Source organism: Heliangelus exortis, chromosome 30 (genome assembly GCF_036169615.1).
Source record: "Heliangelus exortis chromosome 30, bHelExo1.hap1, whole genome shotgun sequence".
In the NCBI taxonomy this organism is placed as follows: domain Eukaryota; kingdom Metazoa; phylum Chordata; class Aves; order Apodiformes; family Trochilidae; genus Heliangelus; species Heliangelus exortis.
In genome coordinates this window covers 741,181-755,317 of record NC_092451.1, presented here as the reverse complement: position 1 = coordinate 755,317, position 14,137 = coordinate 741,181, and the positions used below count along the sequence as shown (strand labels likewise).

The 14,137-nt window shown below is 56.5% G+C and overlaps 1 protein-coding gene across 3 annotated transcripts; it reads left to right on the top strand.

Annotated features, from left to right (window-relative positions):
- Nucleotides 1-66: 66 nt before the first annotated feature.
- Nucleotides 67-6,897, top strand: IDO2 (indoleamine 2,3-dioxygenase 2). 3 transcript variants are annotated; one of them, XM_071729143.1, is made up of 10 exons: nucleotides 134-620; nucleotides 708-799; nucleotides 904-1,023; nucleotides 1,227-1,345; nucleotides 1,632-1,646; nucleotides 2,078-2,177; nucleotides 2,385-2,502; nucleotides 2,731-2,782; nucleotides 4,130-4,278; nucleotides 5,071-6,897. In XM_071729143.1, exons 1-10 carry the CDS (start codon nucleotides 311-313, stop codon nucleotides 5,424-5,426), a joined length of 1,431 nt encoding a protein of 476 aa, XP_071585244.1. In that variant the 5' UTR covers nucleotides 134-310; the 3' UTR covers nucleotides 5,427-6,897. The 3 variants fall into 3 exon arrangements, with proteins under 3 accessions (XP_071585246.1, XP_071585244.1, XP_071585245.1); XM_071729144.1 differs by having other exon boundaries at nucleotides 408-620; nucleotides 704-799; XM_071729145.1 differs by lacking the exons at nucleotides 4,130-4,278; nucleotides 5,071-6,897 and adding an exon at nucleotides 2,943-4,033 and having other exon boundaries at nucleotides 67-620.
- The last annotated feature ends 7,240 nt before the right edge of the window (nucleotides 6,898-14,137 follow it).

Here is a 14,137-nt window from a genome sequence, read left to right as displayed (position 1 = left end):
GGCCGTGGGAGGGGGGGCTGGGGCGGCAGCAGAGCAGGGAAACCCCCCCTGCAGGGCAGCCCCCCACCCCCTCTGCCTGCAGAGCCTCAGCAGCATCAACCAGCCAAGAGACGGGGAGTTGTTTGGAATTTAATGACGACGTGAGCTCCTGAGGCACCCAAACCCTGGGTCCCTTTGATGACACCTCCCGTGGGAGCCTGGAGCATCCCTGCAGCTCCCAGGGGGAGTCCCAGGGCAGAGAGCTCCCAGCCCCTACGCGTGGCTTCCCCGAGCCTTCCCCAGTGGTAGGTGCCCACGGGGACAGAGATCAATGTTTGCTCCACGCCAACGCCTTATCGGCAACCTTTACCCACCCGTGTTTGCTCGGACCCTCCGGCCATCGGGTGGGCGGGCCCTGCTCCCCCGGGACAAGGTCCGGGTCAGCCCCGGGCCGAGCGGAGGCTGCTGGCTCAGCACAAACCCGAGCGGGGCAGGCGGTGCGGTTCTGCCGAGCTGCAGCACCCCTGATCCTGCACCCAGTGATGGAGGCCGGGGAGGGGACGGAGGAGACCCCTCTGGCCCTGGCGCTGAGCAGGTTCCAGCTCTCCGAGGAGTTCGGGTTCCTCCTGCCCCGGCCCCTGGTAGGAGGCGGGACCATGAGGGTGCTGTGCGGGGCAGCCTGGAGGGGCATTGCCCCCCCCTGCCCTCACCTCTCTCCACCCAGACAGAGCTGCCAGCACCCTACAGCCCCTGGATGGAGATTGCCCACGACCTGCCCCAGCTCATCACCAGCCATCAGCTCCGCTCTCGAGTTCTCCAGGTACACACTGCAACCCCGTGCCCTCAGCTGAGGCTTCTGGGGAGGGGGCAAGGGCAGCCCCCACCCCGGGGGCCCTCGGCATCCCCTGCTGTGCCCCCTGGCAGATGCCACAGCTGAGGACCCAGCAGCTCCGAGGACGTGAGGAGCTGCACTTGGCACATCTGGTGCTCAGCTTCATCACCATGGGCTACCTCTGGCAGGAGGGCGAGGAGGGCACCGTGAAGGTAAAGGAACGTGGAGCAAGTTAATTTGATCCTTGGGATCTGGGGGCTGATGCTGCTCCCCTGGGACTCGCCCCGTGGGAGCAAATCCCCTCTCCTGAGGCTGCAGCAGGACTGTGACCTCCCCTGCCTGCTCGGGTGCCCATAGATGGGCACCTGACACCAGTCTGACAGAGTGCATCTCCTCTCCTCTTTGTACCACTCAGGTCCTGCCCCAAAATCTCGCTGTCCCCTTCTGGGAGGTGTCACAGGCCCTTGGCCTCCCCCCCATCCTCAGCCACGCGGACTTTGTGTTGGCCAACTGGAGGAGAAAGAACCCCAACGGGTAAATGGGGAAACACGGGCAGGGAGAGCACAGCTCTTCCCACTGCTGGGGACACAGTGATGAGCCTGAGCAGGGCCCATCCAGCACAACGGGGACAAACTCTTCCCAAACCCTTCCTGTTGTGCCAAACCCCAGTGAAAAGCCACCAGCACAGGGGCCTCTCTCACGGAGAAGGTCTGGGGAAGGGTCTTTCTTGGCAGGGGTCTGGTGCTGACACAATTTATAACATCTCTCTTTCTCCCTCCTTTTCTTGTGCATTGGTTGGCAATAACCAAAATGCCTTCAGGCCTCTGGAAATTGAGTAAGTATTTAAGATGCTTATTTATTTTCTGACAGTAGTACTTATGTTTGAATTGGCTCAGGACTCCAACACTGCGGGGCTCTGCTCAGCTCCAGCCTCTCTCTTGATATAGAGCACAACAAAACCAGTGCAGTCCTTGGCACACAGATGCCACTGCAACAACAGCAATGTGCTCTGACCGTGGCTGAACCGTGGGCTGCTCTGCTCCACGCAGAGCCTGGTCCTCAGGGGACAGACTTTTAGCCCAGTGAGTGCGTGGGGAGGGGGGTGGGTACCTCAGAACCAGAGCAGCCCCTCTCCCCTTCTGCTCTGTGCCCAGGTGCAGGGAAGAAGCTCTGCAGCCAGGAGGGTTTTGCTCCAAGGGCCTGAGGGGTTCTGGGGTTCACCCTGAGCAGGTGCCCTGCTAACACCTGTACTGGTTGGCCCTGTAGGAATTTGGACACCATCATCTCACTGCCTGGTGGAGAGAGCCTGAGAGGCTTCATCCTTGTCACCCTCCTGGTGGAGAAGGCAGCTGTGCCTGGGATTAAGGTTGGTACCACTGTGGCCCACAGCTCTTTGGTCACAAAAAACCACCCCCAGGCACATGCCCACGAGGTGTTCCTGTCCCTGCAGGCTTGCTCTTGGGCTGGGGGGAGGGACAGAACCGGTGTGGGTGACAGCAGGTATCCAGAGCCACCCTACACATCCATCCCAGCCCCCTCAGCCCTTCGTGCCCTCCCTCCTCTCCTCTTGCAGGCAATCGTTCAGGCCATTCGTGCCGTCCTGCAGCTCGATGAGGAGACCCTGCACGAAGCCCTGCAGGAGCTGGCAGAGGCCATCGGGAACATGAGCAAGGCTCTGACACGGATGCACGGTCGGTACCAGCAGCCACCAGAGGGGGGGAGGGGGGCAGCTCCTCTCTCCTCACATCCCCCTGCACCCTCCTGGGCTGCATCAGCGTTTGAGCACCCAAAGGGGCCCGGGGTGGGTCCTTCTCAGGTCACCGGGGCTGCAGTGATGGGGACATTGCCACATGGGCAGTGCTGATGCAGAGGGAGCTCGTGGCCTTTTGCAGAAACACCTATGGTCTGATCTCCCCTAGATTATGTGGATCCAGCAGTATTTTACACCGTGATCCGGATCTTTCTCTCTGGGTAAGTGCAGCTCCTCTCCCTCCCAGGCCACCCTGTCAGCATCTCCCAGGGCCAGGGGAGCAGGGGATGAGGTGGGAAGGGGCAGCCCAGACAGAGAGGGGGCCCTGGGGAATGGAAGGAAATGGTGCAGTGGGTTTTCTATCTCTCATCTTCCCCACAGGGCTGTGAGCAACACAGCAGTGCCACTTCCGGGCTTCTCAGGGGGTTTCTATTTTTATTTCCCTTCAGCATATCTTGGCATTCCAAAGTCAAAAGGCTCCCTGCATCCTCATTTGGTTCTTCTCATTTTTTATCCAAGCTGACCTTGTCTCGATGGTCATCAGCCCGGAATAACATGCCTTTTAAATTCCCTTCTGCTTATAAGAACTTCCCACTAGTAAAGGTTACTATAAATACATTCCTGGGAGTGCTAAAAATATTACGGTATTTGATAATGAATCTATTTTCACTACATTTGAAGCAAAATCTGCTCCAGCCATCAAACAGCCCTAGCAGCCAGCATCGAAAGCTTCATCAAATGGTGCATTCTTCAGAAGGTCAAGAGATATTTTTGTGCCAGACACATTATCTCTCTGAAATTATAACTCCTCTTTCAGTTTATGAGCCAGCATTTATCCATTTTTGCACAACAGGCGCATAAAGCCGGATGACAGGAGCTGTGAGTTAGTGGTGCACGGGGGGGAGGCACCCACAGTGCCCCCTCCCTGGGCTTGCTGAGGACGAGCAGCATTATGAGAGGGATGAAATCACATTACAGGCTTGTTCTCTGCTGAAATAAATAAAAGCAGGCTGTCCTGTACTGTGTTAAAGACATCTCAGGAGAACAAGAACAGACAAAAATCCAAAGTACAAACCTAAAGGGCTTGGATGAGTGTCTGGGCAACTCTGTCTGATGCAGAGGCAACCTGAATTACAATGGGCACTGTTCAGCAATTAATTGATCTGATGATGCTCTTTTCCTTTGCCTGGAGCAGGGACCCCTCCCCTCTTGCACCCCCATAGCAGCATCTGGCACCTGCCCAAGAGGGAGATGGAGATGGAGGAGCAGCCGGGGCACAGGGCAGGCTGGGGCTGTGGGGGCTCAGCACCTCATGACAATCCCCTAGGATGATCCCTTGGCTGTAGGCAAAAGATAATTAATGTTTTCTCCCTACACCCCTGCCCTTGTCCTGCACCTCGACACAGTGTTTGGTTTCCGAGTTTCTCTCATGCTTAAGAGCAGCCGGACAAGGCTGAGCAGGTCAGGAAGGTTTCTTTCCATCTTGCCAGCCCAGGGTCCCCTCTTGAAGCCCCCGTGATATCATCCACCCATGGCCACTAACTCCTGAGTGCCCTGTGTCCCCCCAGCTGGAAGGACAACCCTGCCATGCCAGACGGGCTGATCTATGAGGGGGTTTGTGCCCAGCCCATGGCGTTCTCGGGAGGCAGCGCAGCACAGAGCAGCGTCCTCCACGCCTTCGATGAGCTCCTGGGGATTCACCACAGCCCAGAGAGCAGTAAGTCACACGCTTTTCCTTTTCCTAGAGAAATAAATAAAGAAAAAAAAAAAGAAGGAAATAAATACAGGAAAATACAGAAATATTTTCTGTAAAGAAATACAGAAATGCAGGACAGGGGAAGAGCAGAGCCAGGGCAGTTCCTGTGGATGCACCCGGAGCTGCTGGGTGATGGGATGTGTGCCCATCTCTCCCTCCCAAACCCTGGCTGTGCCCAGGGGGCTGGGGCTGGGGAGGGACTCTGGGAACCAGGCTCTGCAGGAACTTCCTCACTGCTGGGAATTCCCACATGGACAGACTTAGCTTTTTGCATGTCAACCTTTTACTGAGGTTATATGTGGGACCATAGATGAGGGAGCAGAGAGTGCCAGCATCCTGCCAGTAATTTAGCTCATCCATTCACATAGCTTTACACTAGTGGGGCTCACAACACAATATATTTATTACAAATTAGAAAAAACACTTTCATAGGAAAAAAAAAAAAAAAAAAGAACCCAAACAACCTGAAACCAAAAAAGTGAGAGCAAGGGCTAAAATGTTCCTTTTAGGGCTAAGGCCCAATGGAGCATACACCTAATATGGATTTTCTTTCTCACTTAATTGGAGGCCTGGGGGTTCCACAGGCTGTTGGGTCACAGTTGGGTGCTGGGGACAGAGGCAGGGGTGGTAGTGGTCCCAGATCATGGGCAGGATGATCTGGGACTTTATGTTCCTGGTGCTGCAGAAGGTCAAACTCCTGGGTGCTTTGCTGCCACTGACCCACTTCTCCCTTCCTTTGCTGGTGCCTTGCAGGTGCATTCCTGCACAGGATGAGGGACTACATGCCCCCACCCCACAGAGCCTTCGTGGAGGAGATCCACCGTGCCCCCTCCCTGAAGCAGCACATCCTCTCCTGCCCAGACCCACGGCTCCGTGTGGCTTTCAACCGGTGTGTCTCTGCCCTGGCTGACCTCAGGTCCTACCACATCACCATTGTAACCAAGTACATCACCATTGCAGCAGCCAAAGCCAAGGCTGAGCGAGCAGAACTGGGGGACAGGGCCAAAGCTCCCTCTGCACTGGAGACCAAAGGGACCGGTGGGTCCCACATCTTGAGCTTCCTGAAGAGCGTCAGGGACACCACCCGGGAAGGGATGATAAGAGCTTGACTTGCCCTGAGGATGCTCCAGGTGCTGCTCAAAGCAGGTACAGGAGGACAAAAGGCTCCAGGTGTGTGTGCAGCCACCAGCCACAATCCTACCACGGTGACTGTCACCAAACCCCTCCCTCAGCAGCACCCGTCCTGCTCCTGCCCACCTGGGATGTGGGGAATGCAGTGTGAGTTGTTGAGGGAGCTGGTGACCCCCCACACGGCTGCTGGTGACCCCCCAAAAGGCACGTGGTGAGCACAGCATCCCTCCGTGGCACTGGGATGGGCACAGCATCCTTCTGTGGCACCAGAACCAGCACAGCATCCCTCCACGGTACCAGGATCCACACGACAGCCTTCCACAGCACCGGGATGGGGACAGCATCCCTCCATGGCACTGGGATGGGGACAGCATCCCTCCATGGCACTGGGAACAGCCGTGTATGTTCCAGCCCCGTTTGCTGTGTCCCACCGGGTTCGGGGCTGCCGGGTCGGCTGGACAACCCCCGGGGTGTCCCGGCCCAGTAAAGGAGCGATCCCCAAACGGGCCCTGTGTCCGTCCCCAAGCCGCGTGCCCGGCCATCCCGTCGCGACATTCCAGCGCTTCTCCATCGCGAGGTGGCGGCAGAAAGCTGCCTGTGGCTCTGCCGCAGACGGGCTCCCGGGCAGCAGGAGCACGGAGGGGGGGGGGGGCAGGTAAAAGAAATGCCGGGCGGGATTTGGGGCGGGAAGGGGGGGTCCTGTCTGTCTGACACCGCTGTGCCCCAGCAGCGGGGCTCAGGGGAGGCTCTCCCGGCACGGGGATGGTGCTGGAGTCACTCGAATGAAGGGGAAAATGGGAGAGGAAAGAGCTGAGGAAAGCGTGGGGGGAGAGGGGGCTGGGGTTCCCCTGGGGGTGCTGCTTTGGGGGATCAGGTTTTCCTCCCATTTGCCGACTTCATTGCAGCTCCCGATGTGCGAAGGGCTCAGGATGTCAGAGGGGCAAGGGGGCGGCATTTGGGGTTGATGACAGGTTCATCCCAGGCAGCCAGGGCAGCAGAGGAAGCAGGAGCAGCCCCCAGCCCATATCAGCTCCTGGCTGCTCCCCCGAGCCAGCAGGATGGGCTCCCCTCTCCACACTGTTCTCGGCTGGGTGGGATGATCTTTGCACCAAAAGCAGTGCTAAAGGTTTTTTTTTTCATAATGCCAGGTGCCCAAGATGCCCTTATACAGCTAGAAAGCCCCCCTCCCCCATTTCTTGGAATTGGCATCTTGAGGGAAATCAGGCCATATGCCTCTGTGCTTTGCCTGCCCAGGTTTTGCTGGCACGGCCACCAGAGAGAGGTTTCACACCCAATCAGTGTCGTGGTGCAAAAATAGCTCTGGCAATGCCCCTCTGCACGATCAGGAGGAGAGTCAAGGTCCTTTGAAATGAGGCTTCATTCCCATAAGGGCAACAAAAAGCTCAGCACACAGCAGCTTGAATTATTAAAGCTCCTCGCTAAATTTTATTTTGTGCCCTCTTTTGAAAGGCAGTCTGAAAACTGGGGCTTAGGAGGAGATACCTTCAGTAAACAACCTATGGGAACATGTCAGCACCTTTAAATCTTTGCCTGGCAGCCCTCATTCCACTCAATCTTCAATTCTGAATTGCTGCTGCATATTTTATGTAGGAAATACATCATTCTGATGATTGTCTGGGTCTATTACATTTCAGACCATTTCAGGAAAACAGTGAACTTAGAGGGGGAGGGGGGCAAAAAATATCACTCCAGCTAAATGAAAAATATAAGCAGGGCTTGGAGGGAGGGGTGCAGGCTGGCATCAAAGGGTGACATATGCAGTGCCCCAGCCCATGCTGGTCACAGTGATGCTGGCACCAGCAAGGGACAAAGAGACTGTCAGGGGGTGGGGTTGTCCTTACTGCCAACCTTCACCTGTGGGCCCTTCCCTGCCTCGGGCTGTTAGATTCATAGCAACACCCCAGCTCAGGAGGAAGGAGGGTGGATTTGTGCCACCTTGGAAGAGAAAACGGGAGGTAGGAAACCAGTGGGGAGATGCCAGAGGGCTGGGGGGGTAACCAGCACCAGTGGCCATGCTTACCTCCAGCACGTGGCTTTGAGGGGATGAGGAAAGTGTCTAAAAGAAACAAGTCAGGCCATGGCATTCAGCAAGGTGCAGAGCAAGGGCTCACACAGTGGAGTTCACTTTACCAAAGGCTTTGTGAGCGACACACCCAGTGACAGCCCAGGCAGTCATCAGGTTTGAGCTCCTTTAAAGTTGGATCCAGGGAGGATCCAACTGGCAGCACCCAGACAGTGCTGCACAGGCCCTTCCCCTCCTTTCTCTTGGCAGGCTGGGACAGCTGCTCTACAAGAGCTTTGATTTCTCTCTGTTTCCAAAGCACTGCTGTCTAATATTGATCAGCAGGATCAGTCGTGGAAGGTCTCGGGTGCACTACGTCTGGTAGCACATTGTATTTTAATGGTTTACAGTGATGCCTAAAAATGCCACAATATGTTTGATCTCAGCATCTTTCCTCTGTGTGGACACCAGGAACCTTGGGGTCCTGCATCCCCTGGGCTCCCTCTGCTTGCTCCCTGGGGTTTGTTTATGCAGGTTCTGGGGGATCCAGGGCCCAGCCCATCCCCGTGCACCTTTCCAGGTGTAGCAGCAATGTCCAGGCTCAGCTCCACAGCCCCCAGACCTCTGCTCTGAGGCACTTCTCAGCTTGGCACTTTCTGCCCACGTTCCAGACCAACAAGAGTGGGGTTCCTCACCTCATTCCTGAACCCGGCAGCATCTGCTGGGTCAGCCAGGGCAGACGCCTGCCCAGGAGGTGGTGCAAACCCAACAAAGACGTCACAGCCCTCGGCTGCAACCACAGCAGCAGCTACAGCCCCAGATTTGCACCACCCACACAGAAACCCATCTTATCACTGCAAACAAGAGCCCTGCCCCTGAAGTGCTGAGCCACACGTTCCCATTGCAGATCTCCATCCCAGGAGCCACCCAGCAACCCCGGCCCCGTGCTGGGGTCCCCCCTGCCAGGCTCCTCGGCACCCCCTTCTCTTAAGCAGGGTTGCCTCGGCGTGGGAGATGTGTGATGGAGAAGGAAGCCCGGGGTGTGCCCACGGTGTCGGGAGGAGACCTGGCCACACCTTCGATGCCACCAAACCCAAAGGAGCTCCAGGAGGTTGGACTTCACTCCCTGGGCCGTGCCCAGCCTGGTGTCTGCCATCCCACCCACGCTGCTTGCTCAGACTTTCCGTCCTTCTCCTCGATTGCTTCAGCCTCTGCTTCCCTTTGCCCGGCTCACTTTTCACTGCGGCAAATCCGTGCAACAGTTCCGGAGGTGCCCGGGGGCTCCGGCAGCCGCTCCCCCGCTCCCCCGGGGCAGACTCAGCCCAGCGCTTTGCGGGGACTCCTCCTGCCGCTTTTGTCCCCATGAATATTTGAAATCAAACAAGAACACAAACGTTTGGATTCCAGACGCTTCCCATCCCCGACCTTATTTATCATACTTGGCTCTGCTCCTGGAACCGGGGCCAGAAGAGGCTCCAAACAATTTAGGTTATTTAACAGGCAGTGCAATAGATCAATCATGCTCTCCCCTCCGGCCATAGGTTTCCCTCTGTGGTTTGCTGCACACTTATTATGCCCATCAATATCCGAATAATTAAAATCCCCTATTATCCAGGTCCTGGCTGCCTTGTAAGTTCCTCATAAGCTATAAAACATTTCATGATCAGCTTTCCTTGAGTGCCCGGGAGGTCTGCAGCCTCAGCTCAGGATCCCCTGGCTTCTCTTACAACCCTAAAAGCCCCCTTGGAACCTGACCTGCTCCATCCTGCTGCCATTCTTCATGCCTGGCCCCAGCATCCCTCTTCTTCACCTATATCTAACCCTTTCTCTACCCCCTAGAATCTTGGAGCAGCATCCCCAGCTCCTGCCCCACAAGGGATCTGCTGCATTCCTGGAGCACCCGCAGGCCCTGGATGGTCCCTGGGTGACCTGCAGCAGATCTCGGGGTTCCTGCTGTGGTTTGGCTTTAGGCTGGGCAGGGGGCTGTCCCTACCCTGCCTGCTGGCAGCACAGGGTCCCTCTCCTGCTCTGCTCCATCTGTCCATGCTGCAGTCACACTCCATCACCGCCAGAGCCAGTGCTGGAGCAGCTCCTGTGCTGGTGACAGCTGAGAGGGGACGTGACAAAATCCACAGGCTCCCAGTGCCAGCTCCCTGAGGCCAGGGCTGTCTTTTTCTGTGTGTACTCAGAGACAATCACAGCAGGTTCCTGGTTTGTGACACTGCCAGAGTGATTTGAAAACAAATACCACGGAGCCAGTGCCTTAGGATGAAATGAGGGTTTTTTCCAGTAAATAGAGGGTGGTCATTACCTGCACATAAAATACCAAGCAGGTGCATTTGGGGCAGTGCTGGCTGGACTGCCTGATGTGGAGATTTGCAGCAAGCCATCCCCTTACAACGAGCTCACCTTGTACTCCAGCTCTACTGGGTTTGCAGCAGAGGATTCAAGGGGTGAGGCTGCCAGGGCAGACCCATTTCTGCCCATTCCTGAGAGGCTGTGTCACCTTCCCCTTGCTGTCCCCAAGGGCCTGAGCCAAAGCTCACACAATTGGTGCCACGAGAGGATCATGCTGGATGCCCAGAACAATTTCTTTGCTGCTTGGGGTGGTTGCTCTCTCCCTGAGCCTGGGTGTGATCACAGCCTGCATGCTGGTGTGTCACCAGTGCCACCCTGTCCACCCAACGCCTCTTGGCCCAGTTACTCACCACAGCCGTGGTTGCCAGCGTGGGTAAACACGGGCACAAACCAGCACTGGTGTGTCAGGAGGGTGAGCAGGGAGGCACTTGGCACCCGGCTGCCCACGGCTCTGTCAAACACACTGCTTAGAGTGAAATAAAAAAAATAAAAAAAAAAGAAATAAAAAAAAAAAAGGAAAAGAAGAGCAGGCACTGCCATTATTGCAGTAAGAGGCTGCCTCATGCTGGGCTCTGCTGCTAAATATATTCCATGTTTACTGTATGCAGGAACAGGAGGGAGCCTTCCGAAACGGCACCGGGTTGCTCCAATGTTTTTCAGCAATCAATCATGCCTGGCTTGAGCCATTTTTTTTGTCCTGACACAAATGGAAAATACTTTCCCAGTGTAATTTCTACTGATCAAAGACATTTCCTCAACACAGAGAAGTCCGTGGCCCCGGGGAGAGAAGAATTCCCCAAGAAGAGTATTTCCCAGCTGAGATGTGGGGCAGAGCTGGCAGCAGGATGCCCCCGGGCAGATGGGGTGAGTCAGGACAAGGAGTCAGGACACCATCCCCACCAGGCCAGGAGCCCTCAGCATGGCTGTTAATCCTTTTTCTTCCCAATTAATTTGGTGAACAAGAGCCTTGGTGTTTACCCAGAGTACCTCAGGGTGGTTGCTGCTGCGTGGCAGTGGGGATGGGGATGGGACCCTGGAGCTCCAGGGGTGGACATGTCGTGGGGTGAGGGGTACTGGCACACAGCTGGGCAGGGACACAGGTGTCCTGAGCTGCCCCATCCTGACCTCACAGGTGGTCACTGATGGGCTTCTGGATGTTGGTGGCATCTGCCCAGTGGTCCTCATCCCAAACTGTGAGGAAAGGAGATTTGTTGGTGAGGAACATTTTTTATTTTCATTTCTCACACGAGGTGGGTGACTTCCCCAGAGACAGAGCTGGGGGCTGCACATCAGCCACGGGTGTTTGGGAGCCATCACCTTGCAGCCACACCTGGTCACCAGTCCCTGGCTGTGACACCGGTGACAACACACCCCACCCTCCCTGCCATCTCCTGCAAAAACCTTCAAAAGCGGGGGGTGGGGGGGGAACCCCCCATGTTTTGACTGTCCCCTCTTGAGTGACAACAGGGGAACGCAGAGAGGGAAAGCAGGGACACGGAGGCACAGAGAGGGCACAGAGAGGGCACAGAGAGCTCACAGAGAGCTCACCCAGCACCCCCCCCATCCCATCCCCCCCTGCTCCGTGCTCCCTCCGAGCGCGGTCCCGGTGCATCCCCCCCCCCCCCCCCTTCTCAGCGAGTCCCGGAGCGGCACCGCCAGAGGGCGACAAACACGGGCAGAGCCCGGCGGGTGACGTCACCCCACAGCAGCCAATCACGGGCAGGGGGCGGGGACAGCGCTGGGATGGCTCCTCCCCTTTCCCCGCCCCGCCCCAGCGCCCCCTGGCGGTTCCGGCAGCCCCGCGGCCCCGCCTCCCGTCCTCACACTTCCCAAAGGCTTCAAATGAGCCAGAAATCACTTCAGGACATTAAAGAATAACACATTTCTTAAAAAAAGAGATAAAACTACAAAGAAAATGGACTTTCATGCTGTTTCTTCACTCTCGTGTTACAGGAGTGAGGTCCTGGGGACCATGTTTCTCCAGCAGAGGATGTGCACACCCGTGGGGGGGTGGGGACACCTGGTTTAGCCTCCCAGAACCAGGAAAAGCTCTTGGGAGAGAGAGGTTGCTCCTTCCTGGGGCCTCAACGGTGCCAATGGGGATGGAGAGGTTTGACAAGGGGGTAGGAAAGGCCTGGGACCAGCTGAGCAGGAGCAGGGATGTCTCTGTTTGCAGATTTCGCAGTGTCCAAGTTTCCAGAGCATCTGTAGAAGCAGAAAGCAGTGAGAATGGAACCTCCACTGGTGCCACAGAAAAATGATTACATACAGGTCAGTGCTCACCTGTTTTCTGCACAGAGGCAGCTGCCTGGGTCCAGCTCCTGCCTGGCTCAGTGGGTCCCAGCCCTTCTCAGCTGGTGGCTTTCTCTCCTGAAGGTAGCCACAAAGAAAATTCCAATTTACTTCTCCTCGGCAGATGCCAACAATTTCAGAGCACAAACTGCAAGCTGGGCAAGTTTCTAGCTTGACACAGAACCCCTGGTGGGTAAGAGCTGCAGCAGGAGCAGTCACAGCTTGTTCACTCCATCAGCAGTTTGCTGGTCAGCCAGGTTTCTGCCAGAGGGGATGCAAAGTGTTTTTTACTGTCCCTATTGCCATCAGCACAGCATCACCCCTCTCCCCTCCCACCCCTCCAACACAGAGATGAAAAAAACTTGCAGTTCTAAAACTGTTGGGGTTTGTTTGAACTGCATAAACAACAGAGAGAGAGAAACAACCATGAACAAGCACTGGCACTTGACAAGGATTCAAGGGCAACTCTCAGAAGAGAGACAAGGCTCCCCTGGAAACAAGGCATCGGTCACCCAGAGGGTAACAAACAAGCAACGTGATTATTTGGAATCATCTAGAAGCCATCATGGCCAGAGCTAAACAGAGAGCAGGGGTGCTGCTTGGAAAGCCCCCAGGGTCCCCACTGTGCTCTCAGTAATTCAGAGATTGCACAGACCTCAGCTGGCGATACCAGGCTGGTACCTGACACTGCCAGCCTCACCTCTGTCCCCAAGATAGGCTTTACAACCCTGCCACTGCTCTTTGGAGCAGAGCTGACGAGTGCTGCCCGTGGCAGTCTGCTGGGGGAAAACACCAAGTGGCAGCTCAGTCACCTGCTGTAACCCCAGGGACTGCCACCATGGTCCTGGGAACCACCTCAGCAGCTCCATGGGTGTCAGGCCATCCAGCACCTCTGCACACCCCTGCAGCACCCAGGAGCACAGCTCCCCAGACCAGCCCTGGCTGTACCCTGCAGCAGGGCCTCAGAGTGCAAAATCCCCCCCCAAAACCACACGCAACCAACCACCCTGGTGGGGTCTCAGACCCCAAGCCCTGCGGGAGGCTGAGCTGTGCCATTTTGAACATCTGGACCGTGGCATTCTGCACATCTGGCTCCCAGCCTGGTGAGGATGCCCTGGGCAGCAGGCACAGAGGCACCCAGGGCCCCCAGCAGCTCAGGGCCGTGCATCCTGTCTGCCAGCCCTGCTGCAGCAGAGGAAGCAGCTCGGCAGAGATCAGAGCCCTGAGGAGGGGGACAGGGACAGGGTACGTGTGTCTGGTACTGTCGCCCGTGGGCTGGGCTGTGACAATGGCCCGAGCCAGCCCCAAGGCAGGATTTCCCGTGAGCCCAAACTCTCAGCACAGACAATGAGCTGCAGACACCCTGCCCTGGGCCCGTCCCTGGCCAGGGGTGTGCGGGGACCTCCCTGCAGATCAAACAGGAAACTCTCAGCAGAGAAAGAAAACTCTTGTTGGTGCTTGAAAGGCTGAACTGTCATCACTGTGCTGAGTCCTGCTGGCCGGGAGGAAGATGCTGAAGTCAGGGGACTGAAATACTTGCCCAGGTGCCAGGGTTGCTGTCATTTGGGGGGATGTTGGTCCTGCTGGCACACAGCACCCACCTGGGGCATCCCAGCAGCCTGAATCCCCAATGGACACAGCTCTTTTTTTAACCAGGCTTTTTCAGCTGTACCACAGGCTCTGGCTGGCAATCTGCCACCAGCCTCTCTCCTAATTACCTCCCACTGCAAGCAGGGAGTACCACAGAGTTTCCCTTTGCCAGATGGCTTTGGGAAGCCTCAAGCCAAGGGAGAAGGTCCCATGGGCTCCCCAGGCAGCTCTCTCCAGTGGTCTCCCCGCCCCGGCCCCCCACAGCAAGCCCTGCACCCCAGGAGCTGATGTGTCCTCAGCTCACTCTGCTGAGTGCAGGGATTCTCTAAAAGGGTTTTTAACAGTGCCAGAAGTTTCTGTTTCTGTTCTATTTCCTAACAGGCATGATTTACCTACTGTAACTGGCTATTCATTATGTCCTGCACT